The 22,154-nt window shown below is 32.5% G+C and overlaps 3 protein-coding genes and 1 long non-coding RNA gene across 4 annotated transcripts in view; 3 read left to right on the top strand and 1 right to left on the bottom strand.

Moving 5' to 3' along the window:
• Nucleotides 1-22,154, bottom strand: part of LOC133204101 (uncharacterized) — a 110,744-nt gene that overhangs the window by 46,739 nt on the left and 41,851 nt on the right. The gene's annotated exons all lie outside the window — the stretch shown is intronic.
• LOC133204273 (uncharacterized) lies at nucleotides 4,538-5,421 on the top strand. Its single transcript, XM_061340012.1, has 4 exons — nucleotides 4,538-4,656; nucleotides 4,817-4,914; nucleotides 5,142-5,280; nucleotides 5,385-5,421. The coding sequence occupies exons 1-4, from the start codon at nucleotides 4,562-4,564 to the stop codon at nucleotides 5,419-5,421; spliced, it is 369 nt and encodes a 122-aa protein (XP_061195996.1). The 5' UTR covers nucleotides 4,538-4,561.
• On the top strand, nucleotides 6,958-7,844 carry LOC133204104 (uncharacterized). Its single transcript, XM_061339861.1, has 3 exons — nucleotides 6,958-7,055; nucleotides 7,296-7,456; nucleotides 7,607-7,844. The coding sequence occupies exons 1-3, from the start codon at nucleotides 6,976-6,978 to the stop codon at nucleotides 7,804-7,806; spliced, it is 441 nt and encodes a 146-aa protein (XP_061195845.1). The 5' UTR covers nucleotides 6,958-6,975; the 3' UTR covers nucleotides 7,807-7,844.
• On the top strand, nucleotides 14,380-14,826 carry LOC133204105 (uncharacterized). The gene is made up of 2 exons (XR_009723548.1): nucleotides 14,380-14,438; nucleotides 14,589-14,826. It is a non-coding gene; the product is annotated as an uncharacterized LOC133204105 (long non-coding RNA).

The following is a 22,154-nucleotide window of genomic DNA, read 5'->3' as shown; positions in this document are numbered from 1 at the left end:
ATTTATTACTAACAACCTATTCCTTTGTACGCTAAAACAAGGTAAAATAAATGTGCGTGGTTACCAATCCTCTTCCTTAGCTGCTATGAAAATTCTCGCGTGAAGTACTGAGACTTGCACTTGAAATTTAGAAAAGCTTAATAAAGTAAATGTTGGAGTTGATAAATGCTTAAAATGTATGATATCACATTATTTCGATGAATAAATGCATTCCATACGAAATATTTTTCATAAACAGTGATATTTATTTGTGCTTAAAACATGGAAATTCCTAAATAGACCCATTCCCTATATTAAGATCCCGAATTTTCATTGGCTGACCCAAAATATAATCCATGAAGGTCAATAAACATGATGGATAAATTCAAGATGTGATGTTAAAATAAACGAAAAATAACCTATATATAGATTATTCTGTATATTTTTGGATAATTCATGTCTTACATTGCTACATTTTTTGAGTTCAGGTATTAAGTAATATTAACAATACAGCCATTTATTGATGATTTAAGTCATAAGAATCACACAATTTGCACCATTACAGAGATCCTATGCAGTTGTAGCCCTCTCCAAAAATAAATAAATAAATAAGTAAATAAATAATAATAATAATAATAATAATATTAATAATAATAATAATAATCGGAGAGGGCTAGATTATTGCAGCTACATTATTTTATCCCAAATGCATTCACAATTCATAACTTTTTAATAATTATTCTTTTTCTTTTTTACCTGGTTGTAATGCAAAGATATATACTGTCAAAACTATTAAGGGGAGATGCATACGATTTTCCCCATCCATCACCTCTTTCCTTTTCATACGGGACAGTACACAGATTGCAATGCATTTAAGAGTTGATTTAGTGGGTGGGACATAAATTATGGAAAACAATGACAAGAAGACTAAACTTCTTTTTTCCAGGTCATTCATATCATCCACATAATACCCGCTTAATTTGAAAATACAATAAAACCCAATACTTTTCACTTAAATAACAATTCATGAAACAAAAAGAAAGGTTTGATAACTTTACTGTTACATGCGTTATTGTATTTGTGAGTATGCTGCCCAGAAAATCTTGAATCAAAAGTTTAAGATCCCAACAACTCATTGAAAGGAGAGTAGAGATTTAAATACTAATATGCTTGCTGGATTCAACAGTCATTCTGGAAATTCAGAATTAAGTTTGCATATTAAATATAACTTCTTCATTTCAAGAAATTTAATTTCAATTTGTAATTTCTTAAATTTCCTCTTCTTTACTAATTTCTTTTGTTCTATCCCAAGCTTCTTTGTTTCGTGAATACCTTTCTCATTTTCCAGTTTCAGATTTTAAATTTCCAGTTCCCCAAGAATTTCCCTATACGCCATCTTTTTCTTCTTTTTTTCCACATAGAACGTCTCTCTGTGTATAAAAACACTATAAGAATATTTTTTTTTCTTTACCATCTAGTTATTTTATCTTTGTATTTACATTTCTTGAAATAAACCCATCATCCAAAATAATTAATTTACCATTACATGAACTACAGGCATTGGCGCACGCACCTGCCTCATCAAACATGACGCCCATCAATACTGTCGAAGCGGAACTTTGACAAATGCCTTGTTGTTGGTTGGAACGTATGAATGGTTCTACAAGTCGAATTAGAATTATGAAAACTTTTTTCCCATCACAAAAACAAAAATGACAAGGTCATAGAAAAGAAGAAAAAGTAAATATAACTTTTTGCTATTTTGATATCTGATGCTCCAGGAAAACGTAAGAACCGGCGCGATTATGAAAAGAGATTTCACCGCCCCAAATTAAACTGAACTCGATTTTCGATACTTGTAAATCAAATTAAATGTCAAGCTTATAACTTATTAACAGCACAATGCCTTTAGTTCTCACGAATATCACTTAAAAGAAAATATCATTCCACATTTCAATACAGATCTCACGATACTTGAAAATGCACGAAATCGAAAAAAAATAAAATAAAAAAAAAAAAATAAAATAAAATAAAAAATAAACCTCGACAGTTTGATAAAATGTTTTCACCAGACACTTAATATTTCACAGAAACAATAAAAGGGATTTAGTAAGTACTAGAATCATTATACTGCTGATAAGATGTGAGCTAAAAACTTTTCACATTTTCGACTTCTTTTAAAGAACACCACTGGGTAAATTTCTTGCCACAAAGCATCCTTGGGTGAAGGGGCTTTAAGTTTTTTTCACAGAAGGTGCCACATCCTCTTTCAAGAGGAGATGATTATGAATTCTGAAAATGTGGTGGCATCTTTAAAAAATCTTCTCAAGAACCACTGGGAAATGTATGATAAAACTTGCTTGTGTGCTTCCTGTAACGAAAGTTGAAAATACAAACATGTCATATTAATCTTGGCAAATATGATATATTTTATTAACAAAACAGACTCTGATCACAAAGCTAGTTCACGGTTCAGAATGGCTCAACATCACTCTATTGGTGTAACATAAAAATGGTTTGCTCAATTACAACAAATGTTATAATAATCTTTCTGTGACCTTTTAAAAATTATGATAAATAACTGAAAATGAAGAGTAAATTGGTCAATTGTGTTTTTTTTAATGCAGGAAATCAAAAACTATGCTTAGAGCAAGATTCCCATGGGTCACAATGCTCACCTGAGTAAATATGGCCCTTCTTATTTTTCATCAGGAGGTTCTTTTTCCTATATCTATATACTGAAACATTGATGGCCCATTATCACGATTTGAAAAAAAAAAAAAATGAATCTAGCAATCTGAAGATACTTCTTTATCAAAACGACTAATTATGGGCTCTGTTTATGCTTTCCAATTCATGGAGTTGACGTTGAGCCCAATATGCATTTTTCTATTACCCCTATTATATTATACCCCTCTAAGTGTATACATAAAGAATTTATCTTGTAGATGATTTTTCAATAACGTTCATTTTCTTTGAGCGATGCAAACCGTTCAGAAACAATTGTTTACATTGTGACGTCGTGTGAAGTCAGTTATTAGGTTCCTTGCGATGTCAAAATAGAGATGGATATTTGTCATTAGGACATATGGAGGGGGTAACTTGATTTCTTGTCACTTGGTCACGTGGAGGAGGTAAAATATGATACCATGTCAGTATGCGGCATGATATGGTTCTATACATTTTAAATATAGCAAAATTTGGAAAGTAAAGACATCAAAAGAAAATTTGTATTTCAATTATTCACAAATTATTAGAAAATATATAGAGTAATATCTATGGAATCCGGATAGGGCCATGCAGTTCACTATCGCATCATCGCACCATCGAGGTTTGAGTCGATAGTGCGATGACGCGATAATGCGATGACGATGAAGCGATGGTGCGATAACGATGAAGCGATGGTGCGATAGCGCGATGGCGATGATGCGATGGCACGACAATGCGATGACGATGATGCGATGGTACGATGAAGCGATAGCGCGATGACGCGATGGCACGATAGCGATGATGCGATGGTGCGATAGCGATGATGCGATGGCGCGATAGTGATGACGCGATGCTATATCGTGACATCGTTATTGCTTTATCGCACTATCGTCATCGTGTCATCGCACTATCGCTCTATCGAATAGTACTTTCTATAACCGGATAACATTCCCAGCAGTCATTGCACAACATGGCGTTTGTTGACGAAAAGATTCAAGAATATTTCTTCAACGGATACGATAATAAAGAAATCATATTCCTTCTTTGGAGTAATTATGGTGTGAAAATAAGGTAGGTATTATTAATTGTCAGAAGTTATGATAATATAAGTACCTGTATAGGCTAATATTTTCTCTAAGAGTAATAAAGGTACTATACATTAAATTTGTAGTCTCATTCAAAGATTGTTTATATGCGTGTTCTACTTGTATGTATATATCTGTTATTTAGTGATTGAAGTTGAAATCTCCCATTTTAAGATACAGTATATTTTATGCACTATTTTTTAAAATAATTAAGCTGTAGACATTTGAAAAGACGCATGACCAGACTTAATTTGAGAAGACGGAGATCATACAATGTGGATATGGCAATAAGGGCTATTCAGGTAATATTGCTTGTGTTTTATTTCATCTTTCTTTTTTGATAGATTGATCAAATCTAGAAAAATCGTCATTAACATCTACATTTTGATGATAGCTCATTATTTTTAGTTAACTCATACAAATGTTAAAAATTTCATATGATTTACATATATTCTACTCAAAGGAAGAAATGATGTTCAGTGGACAGACTCTTGGGTGTCGTTCGATGAAACGAAGGCTTCTTCAGAAACATGGCATCTTTATAGGAAGGTATATTATCTTATTATGATTAATAAAGAGAATTCAAACGATGTGCCTATTGCTTATAATGAGTTTTATATAAATAAGATATTTATAATAATTTCATTGAATTTATTTTTTTTGTTATTGAATTTAAAATGGTTGATGATTAATTATATATATATACTGTTCCAGGGATAACGTGTTTATTGAGAATAATCGATCCTGATGGAGTTGATCTAATAGCAAGTCACTGCTTGACAAGAAGAATGTATCTAAGCAATGGACCAAATTATCTTGCACATGTTGATGGGTACGACAAGTTGAAGCCATTTGGCTTCGCTATACATGGTGCAATGTGTGGGTAAGTTAATTTGCATCAGTTTTTAGTGTTCATTTGAGTCATGTAAGATTACAAGAATTTATGAAGTTATAGAATTTATGATTGTTATATACTGTTGTAGCTACATATCAGAAAACAATATCAACTATTAATCTAAATGATCAAATTCCTATCCTTTCAGATTTTCAAGACGAATACTGTGGCTTAAAGTTGCAAAAACAAACAATGACTCTTTTGTTGTAGCATCATATTTCTTGAAATACCTGGAGGAAATAAATAGTTGAGTATATAATTTTTACAAATCAATGATAAATATATTCCTGAAACTGTAAATGCAGTTTAATTTTCACAAGTTAATTTTCTACTAAGTAACATTCTAAATACATTATTTTGTATTGATACAGAATAAATACACATAAAATGCATTATTTTGTAAAAAATATTTACTTGAACAAAGAAACCATATTTGTCTCAGTTCATGGTAGTATGAGTTTTCCAATACATAGGTGCTCCAAGGTGTGTGAGACTTGATGCTGGAACTGAGAATATATACATTGAGGGCATTCAAAAATCCTTCCGTTGGTACGATAATGATGACATGTGTGGAGAAAAGAGTTTATCAAAGGAAGATCAATGTCTAACCAGGTATGAATATGAGATTGTTTTTTAAATAACAATATGATTTAGTAACTTGTGTTGTAAAAACAAATCAGATGAGTTTAATAACCTTCTAAAATCTGCACACCTAGGACTGAGTTCCAATTCCAGTTAACACTCCTGCAGTAGAAGTTAGAGTAATTTGCCCTTTGATTTGAAAATTGGGGGGGGGGGGGACTTGATCAAATCTGAATGGTCTACTACTCCAATCACAGTCAATTCAGTTAGTCCCAACTTAAGGACATACATAACGTAGTTTGAACTTTATTGTCTATTTCCCTGGAGTTGAAGAGTTACAATACTTAAAAGAACTGTGTGCTAAACTTTAATGTCCATATTTTCTGTTGTACACTTCTTCTTCAACAATTTTGGGTAAACAAAACATTTAGAATATATGTTTAGTTATTTTTGTATATTTTTCTTTGCATTATACAAGAATTTTCATCATTTGATATCTTTTTAAAACCCCTGGTAATGCATGCTAATTTTTTGTCTATGAACATCTGATGACACTATAATCTTAAATTAAGAATATCTTGAAAAATTATCAGTAGGTAAGGTATGTTGCGTATGTCCTTAATATAAGATCAAATAACTGAAGTAATTGAATACTTTAAAAATTTGTATGTGTAATCCTCATTTAAGTTTCTTTTCAAACTCTCTATTTTTCTGAACATTTTTCCTGAGGGAAAATAGATCAACTGATTATTTTCACTATTACTTTTCAAAGACCAAAATAATTCTTCATATTATTATCTTTCATAGGCGTCATTGTGTAATCTGATACCACAGATAATTTTAGAAATAATAAGTTTTGCAAATTTCATACTTTCATTATTTGCATCCGTTTCATTTAATAGAGTTCAAGGTGACACAGTTCTTTTTATAGTATTAGTTATACTACAGAGCCATCCGGGGGGGGGGGGGGGGGAGATGCAATTGCAACCCCTGAAAACACCAATATTTTGTTTAAAGTTTTGCTATTTATTTGTTTATTTCATATTTGAAAAAAATGACCCCCAGAATGCAACAGACTTGTATGCATTTTTATTATAAATTTTCTGACCCAGGGGAGGGATAACCCTCCCATACCCCTCTCCATACCCCTTTCTAGAAACCTGTTGTCAAATATTTGAAAATGAAGTCAGTTTAATGATTTAAAATATCTCTGCACATAATTTGATATACATATTATTGTTTCTGTATCATTATGAAATTAATATATGACTAATTTATGTGATTGTTTTATGCCCCTATGATTAAAGATTCGGGGTCCTTATCCATATAGCTTTGGGTCTGTCTGTATTTTTATCTGCAAAGACTTTAATGCACCAACATTTTTTGACCTAATGACCTTGACCATAGGGTTCGACCTACTTATGAAAAAACTTTAATTTTGGACATAACTTCTGAATGGTTGATGTTAGAGATTTCGTATTTCTCAAGTGTATTTCTTGTAAAAAAAAATCTGTCTTGGAGTTTAACCTACTTTTGTAAAACTTTGACCTTGGCCATAACTTTGAACGGTTGATCCTAGGGAAGTTGTGTATTTCTTGTGAATGTACCAACATTTGTACTCAATAACCTTGAAGTTTGACCTACTTTTGAAAAATCAGCCTTCAGTTTTTCAAAAACACATTTTGATTTAAGAGAAATGAACGCTGGTGGAGAACACTGAGAGAGATGGGCATCTCCTTCTGGATAGACTTGTTCAAAGACATGGAAGACCAAGGGATGTTCTCATCAGCAAATAACGAGCACATGTAAGAAGAGAAATAAATTCTTTATTTATACTTTAAAAAATTAAGAATTTACGCATTTATAACCTATTATGATATTTCTGCATGTTACCTAAATCCTTATGACTAAGACTAAACCAACCATTTATAAGTGTTTTTCTAATTAAAGAAATATTAAGAAATATAAACATTTTTTACAGGAAAAATTTCACCCTGATTTTTTTTCTTGTTTTCAAAATTGACCTTTAAAATTTACCAATTTAGAGAATGCCTTCGCTTCTGTTTTATGAAAATCATCCAACAAGAACTTGATCAAATAAAAACAGAATGGAATAACCATTACATCAGAGCACAAAGACGCTATGATGATGATGGAAATCTCCCAGGAAAACCAGAAATGATGTTTTTCCACCCTGAAATTTTTGGTATTTTTCCTAGCAAAGATTTGTCTAATCACTAACTTTAATTTGAATATTTTTCTGTGTTTACCTTTCTCCTTCGATACCTTGGTTGTTTTTCAGTACTCAAATTTAAAACAGTATCAACACATCATGACTTCATTTTTTTATGTACAGGTGCAGTAGATTATAAATTTCCAGTGGATATTCATGACGTGCTAGAGTTTCAAAGACTATTTCCTAGTCCAAGCTCGACAGGATGTTGGGAGGACTATGCAGCATACTTTGATCATTTGCTTTTGGAGGGTGGGAGAATTGTTCCAAACACCACTGAGAAGGCCATGGAGGCTTTGAAGTACTTGGTTGAAAAGTTGTAAAATCCAAATTAAGATTAGAGAATAAATCATCACCTGATGTTTCACTTGACTTTTTTTTCAATTTTCATGAAAAATATTGTACACTAATCATCAAAGTGTATGAATTAAAAGTCACAAACAGAAATTATTACTATGTTTATTGGGTCACCATACATGCCACATTCATTAGAACAACTATTAATGAAAATTGCAAAATGAGGATATAAGGAAAGCAAACTGCTCTGAGAAAAACTTTTTTGGCATACAGATGCAACAATCTAGAATTTAAAATTCAAAAGCATGCTTACTACCACAAATACACCAAATATCAATTAATATTCCCATACAAAAAAGTCTTTTTGTATTATCTTTCCCTGAAGAAATACTCCTCATATGATTATCAATGTCCTTTAGTATTATCTTTCCCTTAAGAAATACTCTTATTCGTTAATATGACTATCATTGCCATTATTGAGTTTAAAAATTAATTGAATGAAAACTTTCAAAACATAGATATAGCATTGAATACATAAAGTTATTTTCTTAAGCAAGATGGAATCCCCCCCCCCCCCCCAAGTGATTGCCAACTACATTTTTCTGTGAAATTCCTCAGGGGGTTCTCCCCTAGATATTTCCAACAAAAGATCGCAGGTATGTGCACTTGGCAAACAGACAGGGTCTTCCACAAATTTAATTTCAAGCTTTTTGTGAAATCCTAGTGGAGGGATTGTTTCAGCTCCAGTCCAAAACGCCAAGAGCATGTTTAGATTAATTTTAGATGTACCTTCTGAAAGAAAAGGAAAATAAAGAGATGAGTTAGAAATACATGTCAAGTAGTATAGAAGTTGCAAATTTTGACTAAGAAAAGCATTATTGCCTCTTAAGGTCAACTTGCATTTACGTGTACCTTACCAACTATTTTCCAGGATATTCCTAATTTAAAATTATAGAGTCTCATCAGGTGTTTTAAGACAAAAAAAAACAGCATACATTACCAGGAGTTTTCAAAAGATGTAATATGATGAAAATCATTGTATTTTCTCAAAGAAAAAAATAACAAAAATATAGTGTTAGCTTGTATTTCCTCAACATTTGCTTCAGAGGAGGTAACGGCATTTACAGGCATCATTAAATTGTACAAAGGTTTTTCAATTATTGAACTCTTAATTAAATCAACAAGGGAATAAGAAAATAAAATTCCAACACTATGTTGTGTATGTCCTTAAGCTCATAAAAGTAATATCAGCAAATATTCTGTACAATTGGCATTCTGGTGAATTAAAGAAATAAAATTAATACTTTGAACAAGAAACCTGAATTCTGTTTATTAATCATAATAAGATAATATACCTTCCTATAAAGATGCCATGTTTCTGAAGAAGTCTTCGTTTCATCGAACGACACCCAAGAATCTGTCCACTGAACATCATTTCTTCCTTTGAGTAGAATATATGTAAATCATATGAAATTTTTAACATTTGTATGAGTTAACTAAAAATAATGAGCTATCATCAAAATGTAGATGATACTGACGATTTTTCTAGATTTGATCAATCTATCAAAAAAGAAAGATGAAATAAAACACAAGCAATATAACCTGAATAGCTCTTATTGCCATATCCACATTGTATGATCTTCGTCTTCTCAAATTAAGTCTGGTCATGCGCCTTTTCAAATGTCTACAGCTTAATTATTTTAAAAAATAATGCATAAAATATATCTTAAAATGGGAGATTTCAACTTCAATCACTATTTCTTAAATAACAGATATATACATACAAGTAGAACACGCACATAAACAATCTTTGAATGAGACTATAAATTTAATGTATAGTAACTTTATTACTCTTAGAGAAAATATTAACCTATACAGGTACTTATATTATCATAACTTCTGACAATTAATAATACCTACCTTATTTTCACACCATAATTACTCCAAAGAAGGAATATGATTTCTTTATTATCTTTTCGTCAACAAACGCCATGTTGTGCAATGACTGCTGGGAATGTTATCCGGTTATAGAAAGTACTAGTCGATAGAGCGATGGTGCGATGACACGATGACGATAATGCGATAAAGCAATTACGATGACACGATATAGCATCGCGTCATCACTATCGCGCCATCGCATCATCGCTATCGCACCATCGCATAATCGCTATCGTGCCATCGCGTCATCGCGCTATCGCTTCATCGTACCATCGCATCATCGTCATCGCATTGTCGTGCCATCGCATCATCGCCATCGCGCTATCGCACCATCGCTTCATCGTTATCGCACCATCGCTTCATCGTCATCGCATTATCGCGTCATCTCACTATCGACCCAAACCTCGATAGTGCGATGATGCGATAGTGAACTGCATGGCCCTATCCGGATTCCATAAATATCCGATATATGCTGTGCAATGCATTTCTTTAGACAGTTTAGTGTCATCAACAAACCTGTGGAATATATGGAATCCGGATAGGGCCATGCAGTTCACTATCGCATCATCGCACCATCGAGGTTTGAGTCGATAGTGCGATGACGCGATAATGCGATGACGATGAAGCGATGGTGCGATAACGATGAAGCGATGGTGCGATAGCGCGATGGCGATGATGCGATGGCACGACAATGCGATGACGATGATGCGATGGTACGATGAAGCGATAGCGCGATGACGCGATGGCACGATAGCGATGATGCGATGGTGCGATAGCGATGATGCGATGGCACGATAGCGATGACGCGATGCTATATCGTGACATCGTTATTGCTTTATCGCACTATCGTCATCGTGTCATCGCACTATCGCTCTATCGAATAGTACTTTCTATAACCGGATAACATTCCTAGCAGTCATTGCACAACATGGCGTTTGTTGATGAAAAGATTCAAGAATATTTCTTCAACGGATACGATAATAAAGAAATCATATTCCTTCTTTGGAGTAATTATGGTGTGAAAATAAGGTAGGTATTATTAATTGTCAGAAGTTATGATAATATAAGTGCCTGTATAGGCTAATATTTTCTCTAAGAGTAATAAAGGTACTATACATTAAATTTGTAGTCTCATTCAAAGATTGTTTATATGCGTGTTCTACTTGTATGTATATATCTGTTATTTAGTGATTGAAGTTAAAATCTCCCATTTTAAGATACAGTATATTTTATGCATTATTTTTTAAAATAATTAAGCTGTAGACATTTGAAAAGACGCATGACCAGACTTAATTTGAGAAGACGGAGATCATACAATGTGGATATGGCAATAAGGGCTATTCAGGTAATATTGCTTGTGTTTTATTTCATCTTTCTTTTTTGATAGATTGATCAAATCTAGAAAAATCGTCAGTAACATCTACATTTTGATGATAGCTCATTATTTTTAGTTAACTCATACAAATGTTAAAAATTTCATATGATTTACATATATTCTACTCAAAGGAAGAAATGATGTTCAGTGGACAGACTCTTGGGTGTCGTTCGATGAAACGAAGGCTTCTTCAGAAACATGGCATCTTTATAGGAAGGTATATTATCTTATTATGATTAATAAAGAGAATTCAAACGATGTGCCTATTGCTTATAATGAGTTTTATATAAATAAGATATTTATAATAATTTCATTGAATTTATTTTTTTTGTTATTGAATTTAAAATGGTTGATGATTAATTATATATATATACTGTTCCAGGGATAACGTGTTTATTGAGAATAATCGATCCTGATGGAGTTGATCTAAGAGCAAGTCACTGCTTGACAAGAAGAATGTATCTAAGCAATGGACCAAATTATCTTGCACATGTTGATGGGTACGACAAGTTGAAGCCATTTGGCTTCGCTATACATGGTGCAATGTGTGGGTAAGTTAATGTGCATCAGTTTTTAGTGTTCATTTGAGTCATGTAAGATTACAAGAATTTATGAAGTTATAGAATTTATGATTGTTATATACTGTTGTAGCTACATATCAGAAAACAATATCAACTATTAATCTAAATGATCAAATTCCTATCCTTTCAGATTTTCAAGACGAATACTGTGGCTTAAAGTTGCAAAAACAAACAATGACTCTTTTGTTGTAGCATCATATTTCTTGAATACCTGGAGGAAATAAATAGTTGAGTATATAATTTTTACAAATCAATGATAAATATATTCCTGAAACTGTAAATGCAGTTTAATTTTCACAAGTTAATTTTCTACTAAGTAACATTCTAAATACATTATTTTGTATTGATACAGAATAAATACACATAAAATGCATTATTTTGTAAAAAATATTTACTTGAACAAAGAAACCATATTTGTCTCAGTTCATGGTAGTATGAGTTTTCCAATACATAGGTGCTCCAAGGTGTTTGAGACTTGATGCTGGAACTGAGAATATATACATTGAGGGCAGTCAAAAATCCTTCCGTTGGTACGATAATGATGACATGTGTAGAGAAAAGAGTTTATCAAAGGAAGATCAATGTCTAACCAGGTATGAATATGAAGTTGTTTTTTAAATAACAATATGATTTAGTAACTTATGTTGTAAAAACAAATCAGATGAGTTTAATAACCTTCTAAAATCTGCACACCTAGGACTGAGTTCCAATTCCAGTTAACACTCCTGCAGTAGAAGTTAGAGTAATTTGCCCTTTGAATTGAAAATTGGGGGGGGGGGGGGACTTGATCAAATCTGAATGGTCTACTACTCCAATCACAGTCAATTCAGTTAGTCCCAACTTAAGGACATACATAACGTAGTTTGAACTTTATTGTCTATTTCCCTGGAGTTGAAGAGTTACAATACTTAAAAGAACTGTGTGCTAAACTTTAATGTCCATATTTTCTGTTGTACACTTCTTCTTCAACAATTTTGGGTAAACAAAACATTTAGAATATATGTTTAGTTATTTTTGTATATTTTTCTTTGCATTATACAAGAATTTTCATCATTTGATATCTTTTTAAAACCCCTGGTAATGCATGCTAATTTTTTGTCTATGAACATCTGATGACACTATAATCTTAAATTAAGAATATCTTGAAAAATTATCAGTAGGTAAGGTATGTTGCGTATGTCCTTAATATAAGATCAAATAACTGAAGTAATTGAATACTTTAAAAATTTGTATGTGTAATCCTCATTTAAGTTTCTTTTCAAACTCTCTATTTTTCTGAACATTTTTCCTGAGGGAAAATAGATCAACTGATTATTTTCACTATTACTTTTCAAAGACCAAAATAATTCTTCATATTATTATCTTTCATAGGCGTCATTGTGTAATCTGATACCACAGATAATTTTAGAAATAATAAGTTTTGCAAATTTCATACTTTCATTATTTGCATCCGTTTCATTTAATAGAGTTCAAGGTGACACAGTTCTTTTTATAGTATTAGTTATACTACAGAGCCATCCGGGGGGGGGGGGATGCAATTGCAACCCCTGAAAACACCAATATTTTGTTTAAAGTTTTGCTATTTATTTGTTTATTTCATATTTGAAAAAAATGACTCCCAGAATGCAACAGACTTGTATGCATTTTTATTATAAATTTTCTGACCCAGGGGAGGGATAACCCTCCCATACCCCTCTCCATACCCCTTTCTAGAAACCTGTTGTCAAATATTTGAAAATGAAGTCAGTTTAATGATTTAAAATATCTCTGCACATAATTTGATATACATATTATTGTTTCTGTATCATTATGAAATTAATATATGACTAATTTATGTGATTGTTTTATGCCCCTATGATTAAAGATTCGGGGTCCTTATCCATATAGCTTTGGGTCTGTCTGTATTTTTATCTGCAAAGACTTTAATGCACCAACATTTTTTGACCTAATGACCTTGACCATAGGGTTCGACCTACTTATGAAAAAACTTTAATTTTGGACATAACTTCTGAATGGTTGATGTTAGAGATTTCGTATTTCTCAAGTGTATTTCTTGTAAAAAAAAAATCTGTCTTGGAGTTTAACCTACTTTTGTAAAACTTTGACCTTGGCCATAACTTTGAACGGTTGATCCTAGGGAAGTTGTGTATTTCTTGTGAATGTACCAACATTTGTACTCAATAACCTTGAAGTTTGACCTACTTTTGAAAAATCAGCCTTCAGTTTTTCAAAAACACATTTTGATTTAAGAGAAATGAACGCTGGTGGAGAACACTGAGAGAGATGGGCATCTCCTTCTGGATAGACTTGTTCAAAGACATGGAAGACCAAGGGATGTTCTCATCAGCAAATAACGAGCACATGTAAGAAGAGAAATAAATTCTTTATTTATACTTTAAAAAATTAAGAATTTACGCATTTATAACCTATTATGATATTTCTGCATGTTACCTAAATCCTTATGACTAAGACTAAACCAACCATTTATAAGTGTTTTTCTAATTAAAGAAATATTAAGAAATATAAACATTTTTTACAGGAAAAATTTCACCCTGATTTTTTTTCTTGTTTTCAAAATTGACCTTTAAAATTTACCAATTTAGAGAATGCCTTCGCTTCTGTTTTATGAAAATCATCCAACAAGAACTTGATCAATTAAAAACAGAATGGAATAACCATTACATCAGAGCACAAAGACGCTATGGTGATGATGGAAATCTCCCAGGAAAACCAGAAATGATGTTTTTCCACCCTGAAATTTTTGGTATTTTTCCTAGCAAAGATTTGTCTAATCACTAACTTTAATTTGAATATTTTTCTGTGTTTACCTTTCTCCTTCGATACCTTGGTTGTTTTTCAGTACTCAAATTTAAAACAGTATCAACACATCATGACTTCATTTTTTTATGTACAGGTGCAGTAGATTATAAATTTCCAGTGGATATTCATGACGTGCTAGAGTTTCAAAGACTATTTCCTAGTCCAAGCTCGACAGGATGTTGGGAGGACTATGCAGCATACTTTGATCATTTGCTTTTGGAGGGTGGGAGAATTGTTCCAAACACCACTGAGAAGGCCATGGAGGCTTTGAAGTACTTGGTTGAAAAGTTGTAAAATCCAAATTAAGATTAGAGAATAAATCATCACCTGATGTTTCACTTGACTTTTTTTTCAATTTTCATGAAAAATATTGTACACTAATCATCAAAGTGTATGAATTAAAAGTCACAAACAGAAATTATTACTATGTTTATTGGGTCACCATACATGCCACATTCATTAGAACAACTATTAATGAAAATTGCAAAATGAGGATATAAGGAAAGCAAACTGCTCTGAGAAAAACTTTTTTGGCATACAGATGCAACAATCTAGAATTTAAAATTCAAAAGCATGCTTACTACCACAAATACACCAAATATCAATTAATATTCCCATACAAAAAAGTCTTTTCGTATTATCTTTCCCTGAATAAATACTCCTCATATGATTATCAATGTCCTTTAGTATTATCTTTCCCTTAAGAAATACTCTTATTCGTTAATATGACTATCATTGCCATTATTGAGTTGAAAAATTAATTGAATGAAAACTTTCAAAACATAGATATAGCATTGAATACATAAAGTTATTTTCTTAAGCAAGATGGAATCCCCCCCCCCCCAAGTGATTGCCAACTACATTTTTCTGTGAAATTCCTCAGGGGGTTCTCCCCTAGATATTTCCAACAAAAGATCGCAGGTATGTGCACTTGGCAAACAGGCAGGGTCTTCCACAAATTTAATTTCAAGCTTTTTGTGAAATCCTAGTGGAGGGATTGTTTCAGCTCCAGTCCAAAACGCCAAGAGCATGTTTAGATTAATTTTAGATGTACCTTCTGAAAGAAAAGGAAAATAAAGAGATGAGTTAGAAATACATGTCAAGTAGTATAGAAGTTGCAAATTTTGACTAAGAAAAGCATTATTGCCTCTTAAGGTCAACTTGCATTTACGTGTACCTTACCAACTATTTTCCAGGATATTCCTAATTCAAAATTATAGAGTCTCATCAGGTGTTTTAAGACAAAGAAAAAAACAGCATACATTACCAGGAGTTTTCAAAAGATGTAATATGATGAAAATCATTGTATTTTCTCAAAGAAAAAAATAACAAAAATATAGTGTTAGCTTGTATTTCCTCAACATTTGCTTCAGAGGAGGTAACGGCATTTACAGGCATCATTAAATTGTACAAAGGTTTTTCAATTATTGAACTCTTAATTAAATCAACAAGGGAATAAGAAAATAAAATTCCAACACTATGTTGTGTATGTCCTTAAGCTCATAAAAGTAATATCAGCAAATATTCTGTACAATTGGCATTCTGGTGAATTAAAGAAATAAAATTAATACTTTGAACAAGAAACCTGAATTCTGTTTATTAATCATAATAAGATAATATACCTTCCTATAAAGATGCCATGTTTCTGAAGAAGTCTTCGTTTCATCGAACGACACCCAAGAATCTGTCCACTGAACATCATTTCTTCCTTTGAGTAGAATATATGTAAATCATATGAAATTTTTAACATTTGTATGAGTTAACTAAAAATAATGAGCTATCATCAAAATGTAGATGATACTGACGATTTTTCTAGATTTGATCAATCTATCAAAAAAGAAAGATGAAATAAAACACAAGCAATATAACCTGAATAGCTCTTATTGCCATATCCACATTGTATGATCTCCGTCTTCTCAAATTAAGTCTGGTCATGCGCCTTTTCAAATGTCTACAGCTTAATTATTTTAAAAAAAAATGCATAAAATATATCTTAAAATGGGAGATTTTAACTTCAATCACTATTTCTTAAATAACAGATATATACATACAAGTAGAACAAGCACATAAACAATCTTTGAATGAGACTATAAATTTAATGTATAGTAACTTTATTACTCTTAGAGAAAATATTAGCCTATACAGGCACTTATATTATCATAACTTCTGACAATTAATAATACCTACCTTATTTTCACACCATAATTACTCCAAAGAAGGAATATGATTTCTTTATTATCTTTTCGTCAACAAACGCCATGTTGTGCAATGACTGCTGGGAATGTTATCCGGTTATAGAAAGTACTAGTCGATAGAGCGATGGTGCGATGACACGATGACGATAATGCGATAAAGCAATTACGATGACACGATATAGCATCGCGTCATCACTATCGCGCCATCGCATCATCGCTATCGCACCATCGCATCATCGCTATCGTGCCATCGCGTCATCGCGCTATCGCTTCATCGTACCATCGCATCATCGTCATCGCATTGTCGTGCCATCGCATCATCGCCATCGCGCTATCGCACCATCGCTTCATCGTTATCGCACCATCGCTTCATCGTCATCGCATTATCGCGTCATCGCACTATCGACCCAAACCTCGATAGTGCGATGATGCGATAGTGAACTGCATGGCCTTATCCGGATTCCATAGGAATATGTGTTCATATTAAATTAAAAGTTTCTTCAGCGACATAGTATGGAATCCGGATAGGGCCATGCAGTTCACTATCGCATCATCGCACCATCGAGGTTTGAGTCGATAGTGCGATGACGCGATAATGCGATGACGATGAAGCGATGGTGCGATAACGATGAAGCGATGGTGCGATAGCGCGATGACGATGATGCGATGGCACGACAATGCGATGACGATGATGCGATGGTACGATGAAGCGATAGCGCGATGGCACGATAGCGATGATGCAATGGTGCGATAGCGATGATGCGATGGCGCGATAGTGATGGCGCGATGCTACATCGTGTCATCGTTATTGCTTTATCGCACTTTCGTCATCGTGTCATAGCACCATCGCTCTATCGACTAGTACTTTCTATAACCGGATAACATTCCCAGCAGTCATTGCACAACATGGCGTTTGTTGACGAAAGGATTCAAGAATATTTCTTTAACGTATACGATAATAAAGAAATCATATTCCTTCTTTGGAGTAATTATGGTGTGAAAATAAGGTAGGTATTATTAATTGTCATAAGTTATGATAATATAAATACCTGTATAGGCTAATATTTTCTCTAAGAGTAATAAAGTTACTATACATTGAATTTATAGTCTCATTCAAAGATTGTTTACATGCGTGTTCTACTTGTATGTATATATCTGTTATTTAAGAAATAGTGATTGAGGTTAAAATCTCCCATTTTAAGATATATTTTATGAATTTTTTTTTTTTAAATAATTAAGCTGTAGACATTTGAAAAGGCGCATGACCAGACTTAATTTGAGAAGACGGAGATCATACAATGTGGATATGGCAACAAGGGCTATTCAGGTAATATTGCTTGTGTTTTATTTCATCTTTCTTTTTTGATAGATTGATCAAATCTAGAAAAATCGTCAGTAACATCTACATTTTGATGAAAGCTCATTATTTTTAATAACTCATACAAATGTTAAAATTTCATATGATTTACATATATTCTACTCAAAGGAAGAAATGATGTTCAGTGGACAGACTCTTGGGTGTCGTTCGATGAAACGAAGACTTCTTCAGAAACATAGCATCTTTATAGGAAGGTATATTATCATATTATGATTAATAAACAGAATTCAGGTTTCTTGTTCAAAGTATTAATTTTATTTCTTTAATTCAGCAGAATGCCAATTATACAGAACATTTGCTGACATTACTTTTATGAGCTTAAGGACATACACAACATAGTGTTGGAATTTTATTTTCTTATTCCCTTGTTGATTTAATTAAGAGTTCAATAATTGAAAAACCTTTGTACAATTTAATGATGCCTGTAAATGTTGTTACCTCCTCTGAAGCAAATGTTGAGGAAATACCAGCTAAAACTATATTTTTGTTATTTTTTTCTTTGAGAAAATACAATGATTTTCATCATTTGACATCTTTTGAAAACACCTGGTAATGTATGCTTTTTTTGTCTTAAAACACCTGCTGAGATTCTATAATTTTAAATTAGGAATATCCTGGAAAATAGTTGGTAAGGTACATGTAAATGCAAGTTGCATATGACCGTAAGAGGCAATAATGCTTCTCTTAGTCAAAATTTGCAATTTCTATACTACTTGACATGTATTTCTAACTCAACCCTTTAGTTTCCTTTTCTTTCAGAAGGTACATCTGAAATTAATCTAAACATGCTCTTGGCGTATTGGACTGGAGCTGACACAATCCACTAGGATTTCACAAAAAGCTTGAAATTAAATTTGTGGAAGACCCTGCCTGTTTGCCAGTTGCACATACCTGCGATCTTTTGTTGGAAATATCTAGGGGAGAACCCCCTGAGGAATTTCACAGAAAAATGTAGTTGGCAATGACTTGGGGGGGGGGGGGATTCCATCTTGCTTAAGAAAATAACTTTATGTATTCAATGCTATATCTATGTTTTGAAAGTTTTCATTCAATTAATTTTTAAACTCAATAATGGCAGTGATAGTCATATTAACGAATAAGAGTATTTCTAAAGGGAAAGATAATACTAAAGGACATTGATAATCATATGAGGAGCATTTCTTCAGGGAAAGATAATACAAAAAGACATTGATTTTTGTATGGGAATATTAATTGATATTTGGTGTATTTCTGGTAGTAAACATGCTTTTGAATTTTAAATTCTAGATTGTTGCATCTGTATGCCAAAAAAGTATTTCTCAGAGCAGTTTGCTTTCCTTATATCCTCATTTTGCAATTTTCATTAATAGTTGTTCTAATGAATATGGCATGTATGGTGACCCAATAAACATAGTAATAATTTCTGTTTGTGACTTTTAATTCATACACTTTGATGATTAGTGTACAACATTTTTCATGAAATTTGAAAAAAAGTCAAGTGAAACATTAGGTGATGATTTATTCTCTAATCTTAATTTGGATTTTACAACTTTCCAACCAAGTACTTCAAAGCCTCCATGGCCTTCTCAGTGGTGTTTGGAACAGTTCTCCCACCCTCCAAAAGCAAATGATCAAAGTATGCTGCATTGTCCTCACAACATCCTGTCGAGCTTGGACTAGGAAATAATCTTTGAAACTCTAGCACGTCATGAATATCCACTGGAAATTTATAATCTACTGCACCTGTACATAAAAAAAAAATGAAGTCATAATGTGTTGATACTGTTTTAAATTTGAGCACTGAAAAACAACCAAGGTATCGAAGGAGAAAGGTAAACACAGAAAAATATTCAAATTAAAGTTAGTGATTAAAAAAATCTTTGCTAGGAAAAATGCCAAAAATTTTAGGGTGGAAAAACATCATTTCTGGTTTTCCTGGGAGACTTCCATCATCATCATTATGATAGCGTCTTTGTGCTCTGATGTAATGGTTATTCCATTCTGTTTTTATTTGATCAAGTTCTTGTCGGATGATTTTCATAAAACAAAAGCGAAGGCATTCTCTAAATTGCATGCAGAAATATCATAATAGGTTATAATCGCATAAATTCTTGAAGTATAAATAAAGAATTTATTTCTCTTCTTACATGTGCTCGTTATTTGCTGATGAGAACATCTCCCTTGGTCTTTCATGCTTTTGAACAAGTGTATCCAGAAGGAGATGCCCATCTCTCTCAGTGTTCTCCACCAGCGTTCAATTCTCTTAAATCAAAATGTGTTTTTGAAAAACTGAAGGCTGATTTTTCAAAAGTAGGTCAAACTTCAAGGTTATTGAGTACAAATGTTGGTACTGTCACAAGGAATACGCAACTTCCCTAGGACCAACCGTTCAAAGTTATGGCCAAGGTAAAAGTTTTACAAAAGTAGGTTAAACTCCAAGGTCAATTATTATAATGTTGGTACTCAAAGACAGATTTTTTTTTTTTTACAAGAAATACACTTGAGAAATATGAAATCTCTAACATCAACCATTCAGAAGTTATGTCCAAAATTAAAGTTTTTTCACAAGAATGTCGAACCCTATGGTCAAGGTCATTACGTCAAAAAATGTTGGTGTATTAAAGTCTTTGCAGATAAAAGACAGATACAGACAGACCCAAAGCTATATGGATAAAGCCCCCGAATCTTGAATCATAGGGGCATAAAACAATCACATAAATATGTCATATATAAATTCATAATGATACAGAAACAATAATTTGTATATCAGATTATGTGCAGAGATATTTTAAATCATTAAACTGACTTCATTTTCAAATATTTGACAACAGGTTTCTTGAAAGGGGTATAGAAAGGGGTATGGGAGGGTTATCCCTCCCCTAGGTCAGAAAATTTATAATAAAAATGCATACAAGTCTGTTGCATTCTGGGGGTCATTTTTTTTTCAAATATATAATAAACAAAAAAATAGCAAAACTTTAAACAAAAGATTGGTGTTTTCAGGGGTTGCAATTGCATCCATGCCCCCCCCCCCCCTTAATGGCTCTGTAGTATAACTTATACTATAAAAAGAACTGTGTCACCTTGAACTCTATTAAATGAAACGGATGCAAATAATGAAAGTATGAAGTTTGCAAAACTTATTATTTTTAAAATTATCTGTGGTATCAGATTACACAATGACACCTAAGAAAGATGATAATATGAAGAATTTTTTTGGTCTTTGAAAAGTAATAGTGAAAATAATCAGTTGATCTATTTTCCCTCAGGAAAAATGTTCAGAAAAGTAGAGAGTTTGAAAAGAAACTTAAATGAGGATTACACATACAAATTTTTAAAGTATTCAATTACTTCAGTTATTTGATCTTATATCAAGTTGGGACTTACTGAATTGACTGTGATTAGTAGCTATATATAGACTATTCAGATTTGATCAAGTCCCTCCCCCCCCCTCCCCCAATTTTCAAATCAAAGGGCAAATTACTCCAACTTCTACTGCAGGAGTGTTAACTGGAATTGGAACTCAATCCTAGGTGTGCAGATTTTAGAAGGTTATTAAACTCATCTGATTTGTTTATACAATATAAGTTACTAAATCATATTGTTATTTTAAAAAAAAGCTTCATATTCATACCTGTGTTAGACATTGATCTTTCTTTGATTACACTCTTTTCTCCACACATGTCATCATTATCGTACCAACGGAAGGATTTTTGAATGTCCTCAATGTATATATTCTCAGTTCCACCATCAAGTCTCACACACCTTGGAGCACCTATGTATTGGAAAACTCATACTACCATGAACTGAGACAAATATGGTTTCTTTGTTCAAGTAAATATTTTTTTTTACAAAATAATGCATTTTATGTGTATTTATTCTGTATCAATACAAAATAATGTATTTAGAATGTTACTTAGTAGAAAATTAACTTGTGAAAATTAAACTGCATTTACAGTTTTCAGGAATATATTTATCAATGATTTGTAAAAATTATATACTCAACTATTTAATTCCTCCAGGTATTTCAAGAAATATGATGCTACAACAAAGGAGTCATTGTTTGTTCTTGCAACTTTAAGCCATAGTATTCGTCTTGAAAATCTGA

Source organism: Saccostrea echinata, unplaced genomic scaffold (genome assembly GCF_033153115.1).
Source record: "Saccostrea echinata isolate AGI-Se365-2 ecotype Australia unplaced genomic scaffold, CSIRO_AGI_Sech_v1 ptg000052l, whole genome shotgun sequence".
NCBI lineage: Eukaryota > Metazoa > Mollusca > Bivalvia > Ostreida > Ostreidae > Saccostrea > Saccostrea echinata.
The sequence above is the reverse complement of the archived record's forward strand: the minus strand, read 5'-3'. Positions and strand labels throughout refer to the sequence as shown.